This window comes from Sciurus carolinensis, chromosome 1, assembly GCF_902686445.1.
Source record: "Sciurus carolinensis chromosome 1, mSciCar1.2, whole genome shotgun sequence".
Lineage (NCBI taxonomy): Eukaryota > Metazoa > Chordata > Mammalia > Rodentia > Sciuridae > Sciurus > Sciurus carolinensis.
The window spans coordinates 189827207-189852467 of record NC_062213.1 but is presented as its reverse complement, the minus strand read 5'-3'; the positions used below and the strand labels follow the sequence as shown (position 1 = coordinate 189852467).

Below are 25261 nucleotides of genomic sequence, written 5' to 3'. Positions count from 1 at the left end.
ATTAATGAGTAGAGACAATTTAGTTGACTCTTTTGGGGTATTTTCATAATGCTTATTAATGTAGGACATTACATGCCATGGGGGTTAAGAGTATGGACTTTGGACTTATAGCCCTGGGTTTGAATATCTGCTCCAGTTCCAGGTTATTAGCTGAGTGATGTTGTGAAAATTGTTTTATGTCCATGAATCTGTTTTCTTATCTGTAGAATGGTGATGGTAGGAGCTTGAATCTTAGAAATTTTTGAATCTCTCTTCCCCCACCTTTCTCTTCTGCCTTTGCACGCTCAGGGGAGGCTACAGAACCAGACTTGAAAATGGGCTAAAACAAGAGAATCTGGGCTGTAATTCACAGAACCAGTCCAGTGAGGACACTTGCCATCACCACACACACAGTGTATACCACTACCACCAGCAGCTCTGGACCTTGATGGTCACTATAGCCACCCATTGCTATACCCCAGTGGGGACTCTGCTGTCCTCAGACTCTGTGACACTAGAACCCAGTTCAAGATCCAGGAATAATGGGTCTAGTTGGTGTAGCCTGGACCATATGTGCACACTCTAGCTACAAGGGAGTCTCAGAAAGAGAATCTCACTGGCCATCATTCTCACTTCGTACTGGGAAGGGGCTCTGCTTCCCACCAGACTCATTAGATGGGGAATTCCCAAAATATGGGAAAGGGTTTTGAGCAGCTAGACAATTCCAAAAATGACTGCTACATCATCTTCAACCTCAAGTCTAAAAATAGGTCATGAGTCACTCTCACATCATCCTGTTTTATTGTCATCATAGCATTTTTCACTGTTGGCTATCTTCTTATTTTTATTTGTGTGTATGTGTACATGCACGTATGTGTATATATTGGGTATTTTGTGTTCATTTTTTGTGGTACTGGGGATCAAACCCCAGGGACTTGTGTGTATGCTATGCAAGCATTCTACCACTGTGCTACATCCCCAGCCTTATATATATATATATATATATTTTTTTTTTTTTTTTTTTTTTTTTTTTTTGCAGTGCTGGAGATCAAACCCAGGGACTTGTGCTTGCAACGCAAGCACTCTACCAACTGAGCTATCTCCCCAGCCTGCCTTATATTATTGTTTATTGTCTGTCTCCTCCTGCTACAGTTTAAGTACCATGAAAGCAAGAACCTTGCCTGTTTTGCTCACTGCTGTCTCCTGGGCCTGGAACAGTACCTGGCACATAGTAGAAACTTCTTGCATTTTTTAAATGAATAAATAAATGAGTTAATGAATGAATAAAAAGCTCTTACCGTAACGCCTGGCACATAGTAAATACATAATATTTAGCAAGTTACTATTCTTAGCAGATAAAAGCATTTACATTGTTAACAGAAAAATACATTTTTTCCCCTTTCTGTCAGGAATTGAATCCAGGGCTTCATATACGCTAGGCAAGTCCTCTGCCGCTGAGCTATACCAAAAAAAAAAAAAAAGTTCTGATTTATATTATTTCATTTGACTCCTATGGCAGTTCTCCAAAGAAAACTATTTTAGGGGCAAAGAATGAACCTTTTTTTGGTGATATACATGGACCCTTCAGTGTTTTGTTCCTATGCCTGTGAGAGATTAAGAGACTTGAGCAAGGTCACACACTGGTCCTAACTTTGGTGTTATTTTCATTTTAATAAGGTTTATCCCACATTGTTGGTTGATTGTATGAAATTATATTTTTGTTTTGGGTTTGAGCATTATACCACAAATCAGAGTATAAACACAATTGCAGCCACTATGTAGCTTACATTAATCCTGTAGCCAACGACCCCTGGAAAAGACATCTTGAAAATGTAGTTGTTTTCATCTGGTATTCCTGGATGTTCTTGGTACTTACAGGCGCTGTAAGAGAAATTTCTTGCTTTTTTTTTTTTTAAACAGTTTCTGATTCTAAAATCAATCATGGAGACATTGGCCCCAAAGAATTCAAACTGAATGGGAACACCTAACCAAGCAGCAAGTTTTAGCATTAAAGGGGAGAACACTGCAATGATCTAATGTTTAGAAGTACAGTTTCCTTTTGTGTTAAATGCCAAAAGAAAGGAGGGAGGCTACTCACAGATCAGATAAAAAAGGTGTAATTTCAGGCAGGTTTGTTAGAAATCTGCAGGTGGTTAGTGGAAAATCCAGAAATGACCTTGGGAGGTTCTAATGTCTTGGATGGTGGAGGTACAGAACCATTCTCATTGCACAGAGCGCCATCATGGGGAAGAAAGAGTAGACTTCTGTGTGGCCCAGACATGGAACTAAGACCAAAATATGGAAATAACAAGAGACAGAACTTCCTTTAAAAAGTGTAAGTGGGCTGTAATCCAACAACTGGGAGGAGGATGGCAAGTTCAAGCACTAGCCTCAGCAATTTAGCAAGGTCCTAAGCAACTTAGTAAGACCCTGTCTCAAAATAAAAAATAAAAAGGGCTGGGGATGTGGTTGAGTGCCTCTGAGGTCAGTTCTGTCACACACACAAAAAAAGTGTCTGTCTAGGGAAAAAAAAATATAAAACATTTGAAAAGTTGAAGAAAAAAATCAATCATACTGTTATCCAAAGCAGCTATTATTATTTTTTATATTTCCTTTTTAGAACATAGCTATGATGTGTTTGTTGAAAAAGAAGCATACTATGATGACATAGCATTTTTCACACTTCTAGTAATGTATAATATCCTATGGCTATACATCATTTAGCCATTCCTATATTATTAGAAACTTGTGGCTTTAATTTTTTTTTTCTGTTAAAAAAAATCTGTGATGAATATGCTGAAGTATGGAACTTTTTTCTTTAATGTTTTTAGTTTTTCTGTGCAGAATTCTTGGGAATGGGATTACTTGCTCTTTCTAATCCAGGCAGTATAACACAGGGATATATTCAAGATATGGTAGCCAGGCGTGGTGGCACACATCTGTAATCCCAGAGGCTCTGGAGACTGAGGCAGGAGGATTGTGAGTTCAAAACCAGCCTTAGCAATATATTAAAGCCCTAAGCAACTTGCGAGATCCTGTCTCTAAATAAAATGTAAAAAAGGACTGGGGATCAATCCCCAGTACCAAAAAAATAAAAATAAAAAAGATCTGGTGAGACTAAAGGTGGATCTATCAGGATGTTAAAGAGGAATTTATCGAGTTGAATCTTGGACATGGTCACCATTACATTTCTGTGTCACTTTTTATAAAATTTCAGGTTTATTATTAAGGATATTACAGAGGATACAGGTGAAGAGATGCATACAGGAAGGGGACCACCCTCCAGGAACTTCCATTTGTTCAGCTATCTGGACAGTCCTCTTTCCACTGTTTGATTATGTGAATCTGTGAGAGAGCTGAGGTTCTGTGTTTGATTCTGATTTGGTTTTGGGGAGAGCCAAACTGAAGGCCAGGGATTTGAAGCATAGTTAAATGTTCAGATGGGCTGCTACCCATGCAAACTGAGCAAGTAAAAGTCTAGCTCCGCACCTTGTTCTGACTCTCAGGATGTGCTCTCTTCTTTTGTACACATATCCATCCCCCCCAACTCCACAATTTTCTGGTAAAGCATGCGTTTATTCCAGTGTTTCCTGTGCCTGTGAGCCTCTGTCCTCCCTGCTGCCTTTACCCATTCCAAAGGTTCTTCAACACTACAGATCAGGGCCACCCCACTCTGACACAAATCACAGGAAATAGTTCACTGAGTGGGCTGGTGGACTGCGTTAGCTGTTGAATCAGGGCCCAGAAGTCACCTTACTTTACCCTCCAAATTTTATATTTCTTTCCCCAGGGAATTAAATGTGTGTCTTGCGGACCTGGACTTGGCTGGAATGCACCAGGGTCCTGAAGATCCTTCCATAGCTTCTTCCTGTTGAACCTATTAAGAGAAGATGGCAAAAGTCAACATAACTAGAGACCTCATCCGTAGGCAGATCAAGGTAAGCATTCCAGACTTCTGAATCAGAGCATGAGGTTCTTTCTTCATTTTACAGATGAAAAATCTGAGGTCTAATGTTGGTGACTTGACTAGAGTCACATAGCTAGTTGATAATGACCCAGGGCTATGTAATTTTTGTTGTTGTTGCTGATGTTTTGGTACTGGGGATTGAACCCAGTACTTTACCACTGAGCTATTTCACCAACCTTTTTAAGATTTCTTATTTTCAAACAGGGTCTAAATTGCTGAGGCTGACCTCCAACTGCAATCCTTCTGCCTTGGCCTCCTAAATTGCTGGGATTACAGGCATGTGCCACCCACACCCTCCTATCTTCTTTTATTCAAGAACATGGAATTTATGGAGAGTCCTGTGTCCAAGAGCTTGTGCTTGGGCTGCTGAGATTAATGTAGTGTGGTGAGGGAGGGACACCATCAATGTGTTGTGCACATGTATGCACATCTGATTGTAGATCTTGTTACACACAAGAGTAAACATGGTTTCTTTATGTTGCTACAGCCACTCAGTTGTAAATGTTATGTAGAACCTGGGGGGATCTTAGTCCCAGTGTCGCTTAGATTCTTTCTTCTTTTTTGAGTCGTCTGTACTAAAGCCAAGTCTCTGATACCTGTGAGATGAACAGAAGACTGGATAGTCAAGTTCAGTTGGTGAGATGGCTCCAGGCTTTGTCAGGGAAACCCTTACTAATGGAACCATCCTGTTTTTGTTGTTGTTGTTATTGGTTTTTTTTTTGGTTTTTTTGTGGTCCTGGAGATTGAACCCAGGGCCTTGTGCATGCAAGGCACACACTTTACCAACTGAGCTATATCCCCAACCCCTGTTTTTTGTTTGTTTGTGTGTGTGTGATTCATTAAATGAATTGTCATGTAATCATATATGCATATAGGAAAGTAATGTTCAATTCGTTCTACTGTCTTTCCTATTCCCCATTCCCCATCCCTTCCCTTCATTCCCTTTTGTATAATCCAAAGTACTACTATTCTTCCCTACCCACACCCCTTATTGTGAGTTAGCGTCTACGTATCAGTAGAACATTGGGCCTTTGGTTTTTGGGATTGGCTTATTTTACTTAGCATGATAGTCTCCAGTTCCATCCATTTACTGGCAAATGCCATAATTTCATTTCTCTTTATGACTGAGTAGTATTCCATTGTGTATAAATACCACATTTTATTTATCCATTCATCTGTTGAAGGGCATCTAGACTGGTTCCATATTTTAGCTATTGTGAATTAAGCTGCTGTAAACATTGATGTGGCTGCGTCACTGTAGTATGCTGATTTTAAGTCTTTGGGTGTAGGCCAAGGAGTGGAATAGCTGGGTCAAATAGTAGTTCCATTCCAAGTTTTATGAAGAGTCTCCATACTACTTTCCAGAGTGGTTGCACCAATTTTCAGTCCCACCAGCAACGTATGAGCCATCCAGGTTTAATGGAATAGAATCAACCTAGGCATAATGTATTTCTATAGTAAGAACCCCAAACTGGAGTCAGGAGTTTCATCTCACCACTGCCCTAACTACCTATGTAACTAGTCACTGTGCCTTGGTTTTTTTTCCCATCTAAGTTACTAACCGACCCTGCTTAGCTTCTGAGATCAAGTGAGGTTGGGCACATTCAGAATGGTGTGGTCATAGACCATGCCTTGTTTTCCTGTTGTTAAATAATAATATCTGTTTGCTTCCAAGATGATTTTGAGAATGAACTCTTAAAGAACATGCGAAAGTGCTTTGAAAATTTTAAGTGCTAAAAAAAATGTAAACTAAAATATGTTTTTAAATTAAGGTAGTATTCATCATAAACTGTGGTCACCATCTAGAAGGATTCAGTGCATGTCTGTGCAGAAGCATGTACTTGGCGCATGTTAGCCTGTATGTTTTGTATATTTCCCCCTGGATCCCTGAATCCTTCTAGCTTTGTCTATTTGTGGGAGTTTTGGGGATGTCATTAGACTGGGTGGCCCTCAAGAACAGACTATTTATTACTTAGAGGTACAAACTCAGTAGGTCATTTTTACCTTTATGTATCTTCCACAACATATATACCCTAAAGATGATGCCTATTCTCTCTAACCTAAATAGATGAAAAAATTATGTATTTGTTGTTTCCATTTTTTTCTTTTACTTTTGTAAAAACCTCAACAGCACAATTTATTGCTTCATTTTAATTTTCAATTTAATGCTTACATTCTCTTCTTTTATATTCTAATGTCTGCCCAGGAATAGCACAAACTCATGTACACCAACTCTTTATCTTTTATAGCTCCTGTGGTGCCCAGCACAGGGCTGGATATAGAATTAGGTATGTACTAAATCATGTTGAACTGAATCAATGAAATCATGAGTTTCTGTTTCCAGGAGCGGGGTGCCCTGAGCTTTGAACGGCGCTACCATGTCACTGACCCCTTTATCCGGAGGCTAGGCCTGGAAGCAGAGCTGCAGGTAAGAGGTGCAGTTTGCACCCTTGACACACGTGACCTTCTCTTCATTCAGACTACAGAGAATCTTCTTGGTATTGCTCAAAGACAGTTCATTCTTAAATATTACCTCTCCTTTTATTGGGCAGTTTTATTAGGCAGCTAAATCTGAATCCAGTTTAGTGATCAACACGGTCACATAGAAATTATTTTCTTTGAACTTGTTATTTGCTGTGTGCTTAGAAAAAGTTTGTTGAATTCCATATCACTCTTTTTACTATTAGTGTAGACTATAATGATTCTTACCTATATATAGAAATTTAGAATTTACAAAGTATTTTCAGACATATATACACATAATGCTTACTTAAATGCACACACACAATTTTTCATTTTAACTTAAAAGTAATTATTTGGGGAGATAAATAGGAAATAGGTATTAAAAAAAAAAAAAAAAAAAAAAAAAACAGTTTTAGAAAGCCAAGACCTTGTCCAGGATTGGTCTGACAAATCCATGAAGGGGCCAGGCTTTTAGTCTAGAAATTCATCTTTTTCATTTTGTCTGACATAGAGGTGTTCTCTAATGCTAATTCCATTTTCTTACTTATGATTCTATTTGAATCTAAATTTTAGCTGTCCTATCCAACTTATTGTTACCTGTAGGTTGAGTAAGAATTCTCTTTGGTTCCTTTAGGTTAGTATATATAAGTGATCTTAGAAAAAGAAGTAGAATTTTGTTGAATGTTAGCAGTGTAATCTTGAGGTAATGAGATTATAGGTGGTTGTTTTTGCTTCTTTTTCATCTTAAACTTGTATCTATTATAAAATATAATTACATTAATAATAATAATAATAATAATTACATTAATAGTAATATGGAAAAGATGGGGGAAATTATTTCCTTTTTATTATTATTCTTATTACTTTTGCTTTGTCAGGTATTGAAACCACAACCTTGCACATGCTAGGCAAGCATGCTACCACTAAGCTACATCTGTAGCCTAGGGAATCGCATTCTTAATCCCACCTCAATAATATAATTATTAATGGCATTTTAATAACTCCTTTTATCTCTTGCAAATTTTCACATAATTATAATCTTACTTTACATTGAAATTTGTCTTTTTAAAGTCAACATACAATCTTTTTTTCCATGTTACCAAGTAGTCATGATAATTTTTCCTTAATGTTTTGCTGATTATAGAAGTAATAAATGTCATAGTAGAAAATATGGACTAGATAGAAAAATATAGGGAAGGAAACAAAATAATTTTAATTCTACAAGTTAGAGATAAACATTAATAACATTTGGTATATTACTTTGTGTATTATGAAGCAGGATTCTAGTTAAGAGACTGAATATTAAAGGGAAAAAAATTTTAATCCTGTCTTTCCACTTTTAGCAGTATTGCTTTGTACAAGTTATCCCAAGTTTATTTTTTATTTTGATTTTTCGGTACTGAGGATTGATCCCAGGGGTACTTAACCACTGAGCCACATTCCCACATTCCATTTTGATACAGGGTCTCACTAAGTTGCTTAGTGCCTTGCTAAGCTACTAAGGCTGGCTTTGAACTAGAGATCCTCCTGCCTCAGCTTCCCAAGTCGCTGGGGTTATAGGTGTGCACACCCATGCCCAGGGACCTAAGCAGCTTTTTTGGAGTAGTGGGAACAAAAGCTACATTCGAGGGGCTGGTTAGTGAATGGGAAGTGAGGGAGCAACAACAGCAAATATAGACAACTCTTAAGCTTCTTTTTTTGTTTAACAAAAGGAAACAGAGAAACAGGTCAATAACCAAACTGGTCTATAGGATCAAAGGAAGAATTTGTAAGAATAGGAAGAAAAATTAGTGTGTTTGTATGTTGATGAGAGAGAAAGATATTGACAGAATATCTAATCAGGAATGTCCTGGGGAAGGCTATAGGGAAGGATTCAGAGTAAAAGAAGAGGATGTAGCTTTTGATAGGAGGAGCAAGGACGATTCTGTCATTGTTACAGGGTCCAGTGAAGTCTAGGATCAAAAGATACATATGGACTAGAGAAAAAACCTGGAGAGTCATAGAGGTATTCTGTACTAACAGTTCAACAATAGAATGCATGCTTAGCACACTTGAGGCCCTGGGTTCAATTTCTAGCATAAAAAAAAAAAAAAAAAAAAGTGGTGAGTAAAACTACTGGCATCAGACTGTCTTTTTTTGGGGGGTAGGGGGGTGGGAGAGGTTGTACTACCACCATGCCCAGCTCAAACTGTCTTTTAATCATTCATTCTCATGCACATGCAGTGACAACAGAAAAGCCAGTTTTACTTAAAATGCCCTGGGTGTTAAGCAGCAAAAGGTTTTAATTTTATTAAATTTTAATCCTTAAGTTCAATCTGTAGCATTCTGTATGATTGATGTGAAGTACTCAGATTCCTTGTGCTGCATTCTGAAGCATGATAGTAGGCTTGAAGAAAACACTTGTGTAGTTACTTGAGGTGCAAGTTCAAGTAAACTTTTTTTCTTTTAGTGGAACACCACCAAAAGAAATGACTAGCAGGAAGAATAAGAGACCCAGAATAGCCAAAGCAATCCTTAGCAGGAAGAGTAAACAGGAGTTATCACCATACCAGACCTTCAACTATACTACAGAGCAATAGTAACAAAAACAGCATGGTATTGGCATCAAAATAGACAGGTAGACCAGTGGTACAGAATAGAGGACACAGAGATAAACCCACATTAATACAGTTATCTCATATCAGACAAAGCTGCCAAAAACATACAATGGAGAAAAGAGCCTCTTCAACAAATGGTGCTGGGAAAACTGGAAATCCATATGCAGCAAAATGAAATTAAACCCCTATCTATCACCCTGTACAAAACTCAACTCAAAATGAATCAAGGACCTAGGAATTAGACCAGAGACCCTGCACCAAATAGAAGAAAAAGTAGGCCCAAATCTTCATCATGTCAGCTTAGGACCGTACTTCCTTAACAGGACTCCCAAAGCACAAGAAATAAAGCAGGAATCAATAAATGGGATAGATTCAAACTAAATAGCTTTTTATCAGCAAAGGAAACAATCAACAATGTGAAGAGAGAGCCTACAGAGTGGGAGAAAATCTTTTCCACACACACTTCAGATAGGGCACTAATATCCAGAATTTATAAAGAACTCAAAAAACTTAACACCAAAAATACAAATAACCCAATCAATGAATGGGCCAAGGAACTGAGCAGACACTTCACAGAAGATTTCAAGCAATCAATAGATATATGAAAAAATGTTCAACATCTCTAGTAATAAGAGAAATGCAAATCAAAACTATCTTAAAATTTCATCTCATCCCAATTAGAATGGCTATTATCAAGAATACAAGCAATAATAGGTGTTGGTGAGGATGTGGTCGAAAAGATACACTTATACATTGCTGATAGGATTGCAAATTAGTGTAGCCACTCTGGAAAGCAGTATGGAGATTCCTTAGAAAACTTGGAATGGAACCACCTTTTGACCCAGCTATCCCACTTCTTGGTCTATTCCCAGAGGACTTAAAATCAGCATACTACAGTGATGCAGCCACATCAATGTTCAGAGCAGCTCAATTCGCAATAACTAGATTGTGGAACCAACTTAGATACCCTTCAGTAGATGAATGGATAAAGAAACTGGTGTGTGTATATACATATATATATATGAATATTATTCAGTCATAAAGAAGAATAAAATTATGGCATTTGCAGGTAAATGGATGGAGTTGGAGAATATCATGCTAAGTAAGATAAGCCAATCCCAAAAACCAAAGGCCGATTGTTTTCTCCTATCAGTGGATGATGATACATAAGTAGGGGGATGGGATTAGGGAAGAATGGAGGAACGTTGGATTGTGTAGAGGGAAATGAGGGATGGGGAAAAGGGGAGGAGAAGGAAAGATAACGGAATGAGACAAACATCATTACCCTATGTACACATATGATTACATAAATAGTGTGACTACTTTGTGTACAACCAGAGAAATGAAAAGTTGTGCCCCATTTGTGTACAATTTTTTTAATCAAAAAAATTAAAATTTTTAATGTAAAAAAAAAAAGAATGGTTAGCAGACAAAAACTATGATTATTCAAAAATGAGTATTTGGCAGACATTTTCTTGAAATGAATGAAGTGAATTGTCACTTCATGGAAAACAACTGACAGTATTTTTTGCCAAGGAAAAAGTTAGAGTTTTTAAGCAAAAAGAAAAGAAATAGAGTAAGGGAAAACTTGTATCTGTCACCTAAGGTTGATAACTTTTTGACACTTTAAATGACTTTTTTGATGGAATCTCTGGTAATATTAACAAATGTTAGCAATATGGTATGGGCACTGCAGGTTTGGCTAGAAGTCCACAGAGGCAGTTAGCAATATTGTATAATAAAATGTGTTAACACTTAAAGATCTCCATATTTCAGTGAGTCACTGATTTCAAACTGACCAATGTATGTTGTAACAAAATCATACATGTATAGACCCATTTACAGATTCAGTGTAGAATTCACCAATGTGTTTTTGGCATTTGGGTTTTATGGTGCTGGAGATTGAACCCACTGCCTCGTTCATGTTAAGGACATGCAGAATGTGCTCTACATGAAGCTACATCTTCAGACCCACACCAATTCATTTTAATGTAGCAGGGGACCAATCATTCATTTATTTGTGAGATTTCAGATTCTACATTCTGACTAACCTTTAAGAAACTATTACTTGTCAAATTTTAGTCTAACATTTAAGAAACTATTACTTGTCAAATTTTGGTATAGTATCAAAGAAGGATATACACAATTTATCTGAAAAGGCTATTAACATACTTCTCCCTATTCCAATTACTTATCTTTGTGAGGCTGGATTGTTGTCATATTACTTCAACTAAAATAACATTGCAACACACTGAGTGCAAAAGCAGATGAAAACCTATTGGTCTGCCATTAAGCTAGATATTAAAAGAGGTTTGCAAAAATGTAAAACAATGCCACTCTTCTCATTAAATTATTTTGTCTTGGAAAATTTAGTGTTTTGTTTTTGTTGTTGTTTGTTTTTTGTACAAGGGATTGAAACCAGGGGTACTTAACCATTAAGTCACATCCCCAGCCCTTTTATTATATTTTATTTAGAGACAGGGTCTCACTGAGTTGTTTAGGGCCTTGCTAAGTTGCTGAGGCTGGCCTCAAACTTGTGATCCTCCTGCCTTAGCCTCCTGAGTCATTGGGATGACAGGTATGTGCCACCACATCTGACTCCTAGTTCTTTCTTCTGAATAAGAAGTTTATTTATTGTATTGCATTCCTCCCTCTTTTGTATTAGGAAATTATCCTTGGCACTCTCAAATCCTGGCAATGTAGATTTTTATACTAAATCATGATCTAAAAGTGTTCATTGTGTCTTTTTAAAATTTTTTTTCTTTATAGATGGACACAACCTTTATTTGATTTATTTTTATGTGGTGCTGAGGATTGAGCCCAGTGCCTCACCCATGCTAGGCAAGTGCTCTTCCACTGAGCCACAACCCCAGCCCCTCATTGTGTCTTTGTGTGTGTGTGTGTGTGTGTGTGTGTGTGTGTGTGGTGCTGGGGAGTGAACCTAGGGCCCTGTGCTAGGCAAGCACTCCAACAAATGAGCCCCAGCCCCTCCTTGTGTCTTAATCTAGAGGACTTCACTCTCTTCTCAGGTCTGGAAGTTTGGATGGACCACATGAATGATAACTCCTAAACATGTTCTTTAACATGGCACCTTATTTATGCCCTTTCCTTTCTTGTTTGCTTATTGTTTTAGTAGGTCAACATTCATATGGTTCTAATTCAAAAAGTTTTCAGGATCTCCTTGCCACTTTTTTCTCCAGCTACTTATCATTCACTTGAAGTCAACTATTGCAATCAGTATACTTTCAGAGAGATTTTATGAGTAAAATTCTCACTTTTTCTCACAAATTGTAGCCTAACATATTTACTGTTTTGTACCTTAGTATTTAAATTTAGGAACACACTTCATAATTTTACTCTATCAATAGATAAAGATATTTTTAATTCTTTCATGAGTGTAGAGTGTTCTGTTACATGAATATGCCATAATTTATTTACATTGTCCCTAATGTGGACATGTTGATTGATTCTAATCTTTTGTGTGTTTAGCGTTATTCCTTGCAATGTCACTTGGCACATATGAGGATATATCTATAGGATAAATACCTAGAAAGAGATTAATAGGTAAGAAGTGTATGATAAATATTGCCAAAATTGCCTTCCATGGAGTTTTTAACCTATTAATTTAGGTACTGGGGATTGAACCCAGGGATGCTCTACCACTAACTAAGCTACATCTCCAGCCTTTTTTTTTTTTTTTTTTTTTTTTTTAATCGAGATAAGGTCTCAGTAAGTTTCCCAGACTGGGCCTCAAACTTGCAATCCTCAGCCACCTGATTTGTTGGGATTACTGGTGAGAGTCACTGTGCCTGGCAAGTTTGTACTAATTTAAACTTCTATTATACTCCTTCACTCTTATATCAGACATAATGCTCAATAAATACCGTTTTCTCCCCAAAACCAATATGATCATCATCATTCTGAGACATTTTACAAACAAGTGCAAAATGATGAACCAGAGAGACCTCCATGCAACTTCTGCTCAGAAAATGTGTTTTAAGTTTACACCTGAAAGATGAATGGGAGTAACTAATCAGATGGGTGGGGTGGTAGGGGGAGAAAGAATGTTCCAGAACAGCATGTGAGTGATACAAGAGAGAGTAGAAGGTATTCAGTTCAAGAGAGCAAACTGTCAAAGAATACAAACCGAAGAGGGTTGACAGGTGAGGCTGGTGAGGTGAGTGTGGATGGATTGTTCACAATGAACATAATGAACACTGTAAGCTATGTTGAAGACTATGGACTTTATCCTTAGGACGTAGAGAGCCATTGAATGGCTTATACATAGGAACAACATGATCAGGGTATGCTTTAAACAAAGTCAGTCTTGTCGGGGTCAGGCTTGGTGGTGCTCACCTGTAATCCCAGTAACTCAGGGTACTGATATGGGAGGACTGCAAGTTCTAGGCCAGCCTCAGCTATTTAGGAATGCCTTAAGAAACTTAGACAATGTCTCAAAATAAAAATATTTTAAAAAGTAATCTTGGCATTCAAAATGAAGAATAGATTGCAGAACTTTAAACTGGAGACAGCCAAACTAGTTTAGAAGTGTGACAGTGACTCAGGAGGAATTGTGGGTTACCTGAACTAAGTGGTAATTTGGATGGAGAAAAGTCAGTGAATCTGAAACGTGTAAGAGGTAGAATTATCAGAATTCTTGGTGATTGGATGTGGGAAAACAGGAAGAGAGGAGTAAAGAATGAAGATCATGTTTCTGGCTTGAGTAGCGGGGGGTACATGAACAGATTTGAGGGAAAGATGACTGTTTGGTGATGGATCAGCACTATCTAGACAGGTAGTTGAACTATTTGGATTGAGCTCAGAATAGAGGTACAGACGACTAAAGATGTCATTTGGGAGTAGTGAGCAACATATCGATTGAAGCCATGAAAGTGAGTTGTGATGGCAGCGTGTACAGTGAGAAGGAAGTCTAGATGAATCCATTAAGACCAACATTTAAGGGCCAGATACACGAAGAGGCCAAGGACTGGGGGTTGATAAAGTGCTTCTCTGGCATGCACAAAGCTCTGTGTTCAGTCTTCAGTACCATCAAAACCAAAACAAACAAACAAAACAACCAAAGGGGTAGGAAGGAGAACAGAGAGCATGATGTTGCAGAACTCTGAAGAAACTTTTATTGAGGAGAAAATGGACAAGACCATCAAATACTGCCAAAGGTCAAGTACAATATAGACCAAGAAGTATCCATTGATTTTGGGCAAGGAAGCTACAATAGTAACTTTGGCAAAAGCCATGTCTCTGGAGTGTGGTGTGGATATTGAGAAGTGAAAGGAAGAGCATACCAAGTACAGGTTACTATTTCAGCCCAGCTGTGAAGGGGAAGAGAAATGGAAAGCCATAAGTAGACACAGATTTGCTACCAAGGAAGGACTTTTTTAGGTTAGAGAGATTTGAGCACGTTTAATCTCTAGAGGGAAGAATTGGTAGAGAAAGAGAAAATTGAAGATATAGAAAATGATCTAAAATGTGGGTTTTGTCAGATGTATGTTGCGAGAGATTATTGTGGTAATGAGTTATGGATGTATCTTTGAGAAGGGGTGTCCTGCTATGTTGTTAGGCTGGTCTCAAAATCTTGGGCTCAAGTAATCCTCCCGCCTCACCAACATATAGATTGAAGCCATGAAAGTGAGTTGTGATGGCAGTGTGTACAGCGAGAAGGAAGTCTAGATGAATCCATTAAGACCAACATTTAAGGGCCAGACACACGAAGAGGAGAATGTAACAACCAAGGACTGGGGGTTGATAAAGTGCTTCTCTGGCATGCACAAAGCTCTGTGTTCAGTCTTCAGTTCCCTAGTGGCTGGAACTATGGGCATGTGCCACCATGCTAGTCTCTGAATCATGGACGCTTGACTGGATAGGGAAGGAGAGAGGAGACAGGTTGACTGACTGGGCTTGGAGGTCCTTTTGAGATGAAGAACTACCAAAGCATGATGTATACAGATAAAAAGATACTGTCTTGTTCTTGGCTTATTCTACTTACCAATATATCTTAGAAATCATCCTTACAAGTTCATAGAGTTCTTCCTTATCTTTTATATGTGTGGTATGCTCTTGTATAGCATTATTTATTTGATGAATTTTCCAACTGTGGGTACTTAGAATTGTTTCTAATAGTTTACAATTATAGCAATACCATAGTGAATAGCCTTGAATGTATGTTATTTTAGTATTTCTGGAGATGTATCTTTAGGGTAAAAAACTAGAAGTGGAATGCTGGTCAGAGGGCAAACATATATGTTAGATATTGCCAAATTTCCCACCATGGGAGTTGTATAATATGCCGTCTCATCAGCAATACATGAGAGTGCCTGTTTTCCACAGTTTACCAATGGACTATGTGGTTAAGCTTTTGACTTTTTTCTTAACATTCCGACAGGTGAAAAAATAGTATCTGAACAAAAGAAAAATGTTATCTCAGAGTAAGTTACATTTCTCTTGTGAATGAAGTTGACCATACATTTCATATGTTTGAGAACTGTTTAATATAATTTTTGCCATTTTTTGTGTAACAAAGGAGAGAATAAGAATTGATATGTTTCCGCATATTTTTTGGCACACAGAAGCACAGGAAGGATAAGCAGAAACTAATGAAATTGGTCACCTCCAGGAGTAGAGGTGGCAATAGTGGAGGAATAGAAAAAGGAAAGTAACTCCTCTCTGGACTTTTCTTTTTATAATTTTTACTTTAAGAATCATGTTGAGATTTTACATATCTAAAAAGTAAGACTGAATCAAGAAAGGTTAGAAGGTGGATGCCAACTAACTCAAGTAATTTTTGGCATGGGAGTACTGGGGATGGAACCCAGAGGTACTTTACCACTGAGCTATATACCCAATCTTTTTATTTTATTTTTTATTTTGAGACAGGGTTTCACTGAGTTCCTGAAGGTCTCTTTCAATTGGTAAAGTTGGCCTTGAACTTGGAATCCTCCTGCCTCAGCCTCCTAAATCACTGGGATTACAATGAACTTCAAAGAAATATTTTTCTTTTTTTAAACCAGGGATTGAAACCAGGGGTAGCTCTACCACTGAGCTGCATCTCTAACCCTTTAGATTTTTTAAAATTTTGAGACAGGGTCTTACTAAGTTGCCGAGGCTGGCCTCAAACTTGGAATCCTCCTACCTCAACCTCCTGAGTCTCTGGGATTATGGGTGGGTGCCACCATGCTCAATCTGAACTTCAAAGAAATTCTGAATTATACTTTGTAGATTTGTTATTGGTAATGGTATTGCTATAGCAATTCTGTAACTATTTTGTATGTGTTGTAGAATTGAATGAATTAATAAATATAATAATGTTTTGAAGAGCCAAAATTATTGCTGTGGCAAAAGGTATATTAGAATAGGGAATAGGAAAATGCAAAGAACTCTGAAATACTGGATTGATATTAGCAGTATCAATATGAACTCATGATTTTTAAAATATATATGTAAAATGTGTGTGTGTGTGTGTGTGTGTGTGTGTGTGTTTCCAACTTTTGTCCATTGAAAGGGTCTAAAGGCATTATACCTCAGCAGTTACTCTTTAGTAAATGGGTCTAGTGGCACATGCAACTCAGGAGGCTGAGAAAGGAGGATCACAAGTTTGAGACCAGTCTCAGCAACTTAGCAATACACTGTCTCAAAATAAAAAGGGATAGGGATGTAACTCAGTAGTAAAGCACCCCTGGGTTCAATTCCCAGTGTCTCATAAACAAATAAACAAATAAATAAATAGTTATGATTTTTAAAATACTATTCCTTTACTGCAAGGAATCAGTATCCCTGGAGAAATAATTGGCTTGGACAGAGAAAGTATATGGTGAACCTATGACATTTTGTAAAGAAACACATTAAAAATGATAGAAATATATTGTAAGGACATTGGAGCCAACTTGCAGGCCATGCTATTGGCCAAATCTGGAACAATTTTAGTATGGGGATGAATCATGAGAGTAATAAAACCCATCAGATAAAAAAATCTGAGTTTGCACTGATGGGGGGTGTATTTCATTCTAATAGAATGCCAACCATTAAATAAAGAAATGATAGAATTAGAAAATCACCCTTTTATAATTACCATACTAATAAATGATTGAGGCAGGAATAATCAATGGGTGATTGAAACCATTGTGTGAAAATTTGATGGAGGACACGATTATTTGCACAATGTAAAGTATTTCCTCACAAATTACAAAGGGGAAAATAGTAACATAGTGGAGAAACCTGGTGGGTACTTTGACCAGGACAAATAGGCAATATGTGCCACCTGATATTAAGCAATGAGGACACAAAATCATTGAGGTAGTATATCTGTCAAAATGCATTAGCTAAGTCTAATGAGGAAATACTGAGACAAATCCAAACTAACCAGAAGAACTGATTTATTCTTCAAAAATGTCAATGTCATTAACAAAGAAATGCTGAGGAGCAATTTGGAGGTTAAAGACCAAAGAGTAAGTGAGAGCTAAACGTAGTGTGTGCTCCTGAGTTGGATTTTGGGTCAGGAAAATAAAGAGGATATTATTGGGACAGTAGTCAAAATCTGAATATGGATTATAATTAGATATTGGTATTGTGTTAGTGTTAAATTTCCTGTTTTGATAAACAACTCCATATAAATAAAAGAATAGGGCTGGAGTTGTGACTCAGTCGTAAAGTGCTTGCCCAGCATGTGTGAGGCACTGGGTTTGATTCTCAGCACCACATATAAATGAATAAATAAAATAAAGGTCCATCAACATCTAAAAAAGGAAATTAAAATAAAAATAAAAGAACAACCAAGTTTTTAGAAAATACATGATGCAGTTAAGTGGAGAGAGTCTTGCCGTCTGCACATTATTATCCAGTGGTTCAGGAAAAAAGTGCTTGCACATGTGAGTGTGTCTCTCTGTACCCACAGAGAGAAAGTGGGAGACAGGGAGAGAAACTGTGGTGGTGTTAATAAATTAGATGGAAAGAACGAATGGGTGTTCTTTCCATCTGAACATAGTTGTGTTCTTTACTACTCTTGAAACTTTTTATACATTTGAAATTGTTTCAAAATAGCAAGTTAGAAATGTTCATTCAGAAATACAAAGGACTGTTATAGTAGCAACCAAATAAGAGAGCCAGAAGGGAAGTTGAGATTAGAGAATTTAATGTTAATTAGAATTAATTCTAAGATGTTCTGTTATATAAAACCAAATCACTTTTCCTTTTTCCTTGGATATCTTTGCTGAAAATTCCCCAAGCCCCTTTTAGTTATGTGTGTTAGGTCATCTTGGCTCAGTGAATTTTATTCCTAGCTGGACAGGAGCCAAATATCTGGACTTTTCTGCAGTCATCATGGGGTAGGGGGCACTTGCTTTCATTTTTCGTTGTATCACCAAAATTTTACTTTTTCACATTGAGGTTGTGACACACTTTGATTACTCCTATTTCATTCATCTATGGGATTTCTTGGCATCGGGTTAGATACATGGTATAGAAGAGAGGCGAGAAAACTCATTTTACAAATGAGAATAAAACTGAACATCTTTGAGTTCAAATGAGTGTGGAAATAAGATTAATGGTTAAATAAGATTAATAAGATAATATCAGTCCCGTCGTACTCCAGAGTTCATATTCTTCCCACCTCATCATTGTGTCTTCCTTTTAAAAGGACTTACTAAATAGTTCTTTGCTTAGTGGATTTATTCTCTTGCCTTATTAGTTTTCTTAGTATTACCCTTAAACAAGTCACATATACTATACAAGTCATCCCTTGGTATCCTTGGGGGATTATTTCAGGACTTCCCATAGATTCCAAATCTTCAGATACTCAATTATCTTATACAAAATGGTGTGGTATTTGCATATAACTTATGCATATACTCAAATACTTTAAATCATCTGTAGATTACTCAAAATTCCTAATAAAATGTAAATATTTTATTTACATAACATAATGTTACATTGTTTCAGGAATAAGTATAAGAAAAAAAGTCTGCATCACACAGATGCAGCCGTCATAGTTGTTTTTGATCCATGACTGGTCAAATCCATAGATATGGAATCCACCAATATAGGAATCCAACTATATATATTTCACCACTGCAATCTGCTCTTATTGCTTTTTATTTCCATTTTTTTCTTGTACAATTTATGTATAAACTCAAGTTATAAATTTTATGGAAGCAAATCATAAACTAGATCAGTATGCTTTTTTAATAGAATTGGTGGAACTGTCCCATGGGCATAGTGTAACCTGATCCTAACCACTTGTCAGTTTATTTTTTTTTTTATTTTTTTTTAAATTTTATTTTTTTTGCGGTGCTGGGGATTGAACCCAGGGCCTTATGCTTGCGAGGCAGGCACTCTACCAAGCGAGCCATATCCCCAGCCCAACTTGTCAGTTTATTATTATTATTCTTTAATCATTTTGGAGAAGTAAACTTGGTACCACGTTCATCAAATAGTCACATTCAAAGAAAAAGATGGAGAGGAGATTTGATTTCATGAGAAATTTCAAGGGATAGTAAATTGTAATATGTGGGCCAAAGTCAGACTGCTACCTGTTTGCTTATTTTGTATTTTATTTAAGTGTACAATTCAGTGGTTTTTAAGTATATTCACCAAGTCATGCAATCATTAGTGCTTGCTAACTCCAGAACATTTTCATCATCCCCAAAACGAACCTCTTACTCAAATTAGCAGTCACTCATTCCCCTCATCCCATCCCGGTGGCGTCCCAGCAACCACTAATCTATTTTCTATCACAATAGATTTTCCTATTCTTGATATTTCATATAAATAGAATCAGACAGTATGTGACTTTTTTGTGTTTGACTTTTATACTTAGCATAATGTTTTAGAGGTTCATCCATGTTGTAACATGAATCAATACTTTGTTCCTTTTTATGGCCAAATAACATTGCATTGTTACATTTGCCATATTTTGTCTATGCATTCATTAGTTCACAGACATTCAGATTGTTTCTACTTTTTGGTTATTATGAATAATGCTGCTATAAAAATTCATGTGCAGGGCTGGAGTTGTGATTCAGTTGTAGAGCACCACACATAAATAAATAAAATTAAACAAAAGATCCATTGACAATTAAAATATATGTATATATTTTAATGTATATATTTTTAATATTTTTAGTTGTAGGTATTATGTCCAATAATACCTTTATTTTGTTTAGTTTTTTTTTTTTTTTTTTAATGTGCCGGGGATTGAACCCAGTGTCTCACACACACTAGGCAAGCACTCTACCACTGAGCCACAACCCCAGCCCTAAAATAAATAAATAAATATATATATATATATTTTTTAAATTCATGTACAAGTTTTTGTGTAACTCTTATTTTCATTTCTCTTCAGTATGTACCTAAAGATGTAATTGCTTAGTTATATGGTAATTAAATGTTTAACTTTTTGCGTAATTGCCAACTTTTTTTTCAGTACTAGAGATTGGGACATTCTACCACCAAACTACATCCCAACCCTTATTTTTTTTTTACTTTCTTATTTTAAGACAGGGTCTCATTGAGTTGTCTAGGCTAGCCTCAAACTTGCAATTCTCCTGCCTCAGCCTCCCAAGTCACTGGGATTACAGGCTTGTGCCACTGTATCCACCATCAACAGTTCTTATTATCCATCTTTTTGATTATAGCTATCCTAGGAGGAATAAAGTAGTATCTAATTGTAGTTTTGATTTTCATTTCCCTAATGACCAATGATATTGACAGTCCTTTTCATGTGCTTATTGGCCATATTGGTTTATTTTCTGTGGGTAAATGTGTTCAGATCCTTTGTCCATTTTGTATTGGATTATTTGTCTTTTTATTGATGAGTCATAAGTGTTCTTTATATATATGATTTGAAAATTTTTTCTCTGTGTTGTCTTCTTTCCTTCTTTTTTATTTTTATTTTTCTAGTAGTGGCGACCAAACCCAGAAGCTACATCCTGAGCCCCCTCTTTTTTAAAAGTTTTATTTGGAGATAGGATCTCACTAGCTTTCCCAGGATGGCCTTGAACTTGCAATCTTTCCTTGATAGTGCCTTTTATGCACAAAAGTTTTAATTTAAATGAAATCAAATTTAATTTTTTTCTTTTGTCACTCCTGCTTTTGATGTTGCATCTAAGAATTCATTGCTATGCTGGGTGTGGTGGTGCATGTCAATAACCCAGCTACTTGGAGGCGAGGCAGGAGGATTGCAAGTTGAAGGACAGCCTGGGCAATTAAGTGAGACCCTGACTCAAAATGAAAAACAAAAAGATATAGCTCAGTGGTAGAACTCCCTTGGGTTCAATCCCCAGAATCTTACCCACATACACAAAGACTATTCCCCCTTGAATTGTTTTGAACTCTTATCATAAATCAAGTGACCATAAAAGTATGGGATTCTTTTATTAGCAGTTAGCTGTATTCCATTGATCTAAATGTCTATCCTTATTCCAGTACTACTTTGTAGCATGCTTTGAAATTGGGAAGTATGAATCTTCTAACTTTGTTCTTTTGCAAGATTTTTTTTTGGTTATTCTGGGTCCTTTGAATTTCCATATAAATTTAAAGTCTACTGCCACCTGTTTTTATAAATAAAGTTTTATTGGAACACAGCCACACTCATTCATTTATGTATTGTCTGTCTGCTTTAGTGATTCAATGGTAGAATTGAGTAGTTCAGACACAGACCATATGGTGTGCAAAGCCTAAAATATCTACTATCTGGCCCTTTAACAGAAAAAGTTGTCAAGCCCTACTTTAGATAATGGAGTAAACACATGCTTCGAAGCACTAGAGGATCATTCATTCTAGACATGGCATTCATTAATTCACTCATACATTCAGGCAAATAACAAGTGCCCACTATATGCCAGAAATGTTCTAGACATTGGGAAATGAATATAGCAGCAAATAAGTCCAACACTGTTCCTGGCCGCTTCGAAGCTCCTTGCCATGGCCTACAACACTCCCTTAAATTCTGGTCTCTGTTTACGTCCCTGAGCCTATTTTGTTCATCTTACTCTGTCCCTGGCATCACTATTCTCTGGCCACTTTGGTTTTCATTCTATTTCTACAGCATACCAAGCCTCTTCCTATCTCCGTGCTTCTTCTTCCTTTCATATGGAATTCTTTGCCTTGAGATCTTTTTGTATCTCACTCCTTGTCAACATTCAGATTTCTTCTCAAGTATCACTTCCTCAGAGAAGCTGTTCCTGACTACAGTACATCTAAAGCATGTCCTGACCATGTTTTATGTTCTTCATAACACTTACTGCTCTCTATACTCATCTGACTGACTCTTATTTATTTTTCCTCTCCCCACCCCACTAGAATTTTCTGCCTTTTTCACCACAGTAGCTTTTTCATGTTTAAGATGCCTAATACATAGTAGGTGTCAGATAAGTGTTCAAAAATTGAATAAGTAAAGAGAATGGGCAGAGACAGAAGATGTAGGCTTAGTTTCAGGAGAAACTTTCTAGTGTGAATTATTTTTGTTGCCTTGCCCCACTGTACTTATGAATACTTGGACTTTTAGCTAAATATATTCAAGTTGAAATTCATTTTAAATCACTCTTTTTCATGACTTCTAGAAGAAGTAACTTAAATACACAACACTAAGGGAGAGATGAATGGATAGGGTTTAACCTTTGACATGGATATTGTATAATCATTTGTAGTGATGCTTAGGAGGAGAAAGCTAATGTTGTAGGTTGGGAGACGAGAGGGAGAAAACAATCTCAGCAGCTTTGTGGGGATAGGAGGTACGTCGGTCTGATTCAGTCGTGTCTTCCTGAGCCAGTACCATGCTGGCGTACAGCAAGCATTTAGGTTTTAAGAGAGAAAGCTCTGAATAAAAAATAGGCAACGTGACATCATGGTTAAAAGTCAAGCTCTGGAGTTTTGTCAAAGATGGATTCACATTCTAGATAAGCCAGGTTCATTAAATTTTGTGTTCATCTGAACTGTGTGTGTGGATAGTGAGAGTGTTTTGCTCATGAGGTAGTTAGCCCTAAAGCACGTATGAAGGGCGCAGTGTCGTGTCTGATCTGGTGAGGCAGTGCCCAGTGTGCTCTAGCTGCTATTGCTAAAATCTTTTTTTCTCTTTTTCATTATCGAGGTATAATTTACCTAAAGTAAAGTACATTTCAAGCATTTAGATGAATTTTGACAATTGTGTGACTACCACATACAATAAGATAAAAAAAAAAAATGCTTCCATCACCTAAGACATTCCCACGGTACCCCTTTTCAATCACCTTCCTACCTCAAAGCAACCTCTTTCTGGCTTCTCTGTCCATGGACTCGTTTTGCTTGTCCTTGTACTTCATGTAAATGAAATTTTATAGTTCGTATTCTTTTATATCTGACTCCTTTTGCTATACATAATTATTTTTGTTTTACGCATGTTGAATGTTACTGTGTTCATTGCTTTTTTAAAATTTTTTTTTAGTTGTAAATTGGCATAATACATTTATTTTATTTATTTTTATGTGGTGCTGAGGATCGAACCCAGTGCCTCATGTGTACTAGGCAAATGCTCTACCATTGAGCTACAACCCCAGCTCATGTTCATTGCTTTTTATTGCCAAGTAGCATGTCACTGTATGGATATACCATAGTTTGTGTATTGTCCGGTTGTTGTTGGGTTATTTCTAATTTGGAGCTTTTAAAAATAAAGCATCTCTAAATATCCTCATGCCAGTTTTTGTGTGGACAAATTTTTCATTTCTCTCAAGTAAATACCTACCAGAGACTTGCTGAGTCATAGGGTAGATGTAAGTAAGCTTAGCTTATAAGAAATTGCCAAACATTTCTCTAAGGCGATGGTAGAAATAAGACTTTTTTGGGGGCCCTGTCTCAAAACAAAAAAAAGGCTAAAGACACAGCAAAGCAGCGGAGCACCCTGGGTTCAATTCCCATTATAGATCTCCCCCCCCTCAAAAAAAAAAAAAAAAAAAGTTTTTTTTCTCACTCCTACCCACTTTTTTCTTTGTGATGCTGGGGATTAAACCCAGGGCTTTAGCTGGGTTCACCTGTAATCCCAGCAGCTTGGGAGGCTGAGGCAGGAGGATCATGAGTTCAAAGCCAGCCTAAGCAACTTAGTGAGACTCTGCCTCTAAATAAAATGTAAAAAGGGCTGGTGATATTGTTCAGTGGTTAAGTGCCCCTGAGTTCATTCCTCAGTATTAAAAAATAAAAATTAATAAACCCAGGGCTTTGTGTGCACTGGGCAAGCTCTCTACCACTGAGCTGTGTCCTTAGCCCCTCCCTTTATTTTTGTTGTTCACTATTAAACTCTGGTATGTCATAAGCACATTTTCTCCTATTCTTCAATGCAAGTATAGATTGTATACCTGTAGCCAAGTCAACCTCTCTCAAGATCAAGATAACTTCTTAAATACTCTGTTCCTTGAAGGGTAGGTTCCAAAATGTGTGTTCTAACTTGTAAAGGCCTTTATTAATATTTTTACTGTAGTTATTTTGTATTTTTGTAATGGTTTGAAATTTCTTTCTATACTTATTCCAGTTTACCTGCCTCAGAGAGTTTTAAGCATGTGAGGATGAATCCTAAGTATCATATTTGTCTACTGTAGCCCCTGTCTTCTGCACTTTGGATGGGCTACTAATTTGAGGACAAATACAGTCATTCTGTTTTTTGGTTGGTTTTTTTTGTTTGTTTTTGTTTTGCTTTGGGTTTTTTGGTACCAGGGATTGAACCTAGGATCCTTAACCACTGAGCCACTGAACCACATCTTTAGCCCTTACTATTTTTTTTTATATTGTTTATTTATTTATTTATTTTTGCAGTGCTGGGGATCGAACCCAGGGCCTTGTTTTATAGTTTTTTTTTTTTTTTTTCTTGTGGTGCTGGGGATCGAACCCAGGGCCTTGTGCTTGCAAGGCAAGCACTCTACCAACTGAGCTATCTCCGCAGCCCCAAACCCAGGGCCTTGTGCTTGCAAGGTAAGCACTCTACCGACTGAGCTATCTCCCCAGCCCCTTATTTTTTATTTTGATGCAGGGTCTCACTAAGTCGCTTAGGGCCTTGCTAAGTTGCTGAGGCTGCCTCGAACTTGCAATCCTCCTGCCTTGGCCTCCTGAATCATTGGGATTACAGATGCATGCCACCATACCCGGCTCTCAAATATAGTCATTCTGGAAGCATTAATGCATTTGTTACCCGAAAGCCTGAACTCCTGATTTAAAATCCTTCATGTGTCTATTAGTTGTACCACCTTAGGCAGGCTGCTAACCTCTCTGAACATTGCTTTTCCTA

The 25261-nt window shown here is 37.1% G+C and overlaps 1 protein-coding gene across 4 annotated transcripts in view; it reads left to right on the top strand.

The window, feature by feature from the left end:
• The window catches only part of Wdtc1 (WD and tetratricopeptide repeats 1), a 62340-nt gene that overhangs the window by 12991 nt on the left and 24088 nt on the right, over nt 1–25261 (top strand). For all 4 annotated transcript variants that reach the window (XM_047557108.1, XM_047557085.1, XM_047557100.1 and 1 more), the window contains 2 exons: nt 3770–3917; nt 6291–6374. In XM_047557108.1, coding sequence (XP_047413064.1) covers nt 3870–3917; nt 6291–6374 — 132 coding nt within the window. In that variant the 5' untranslated portion in view covers nt 3770–3869. The remainder of the gene's footprint in view (nt 1–3769; nt 3918–6290; nt 6375–25261) is intronic.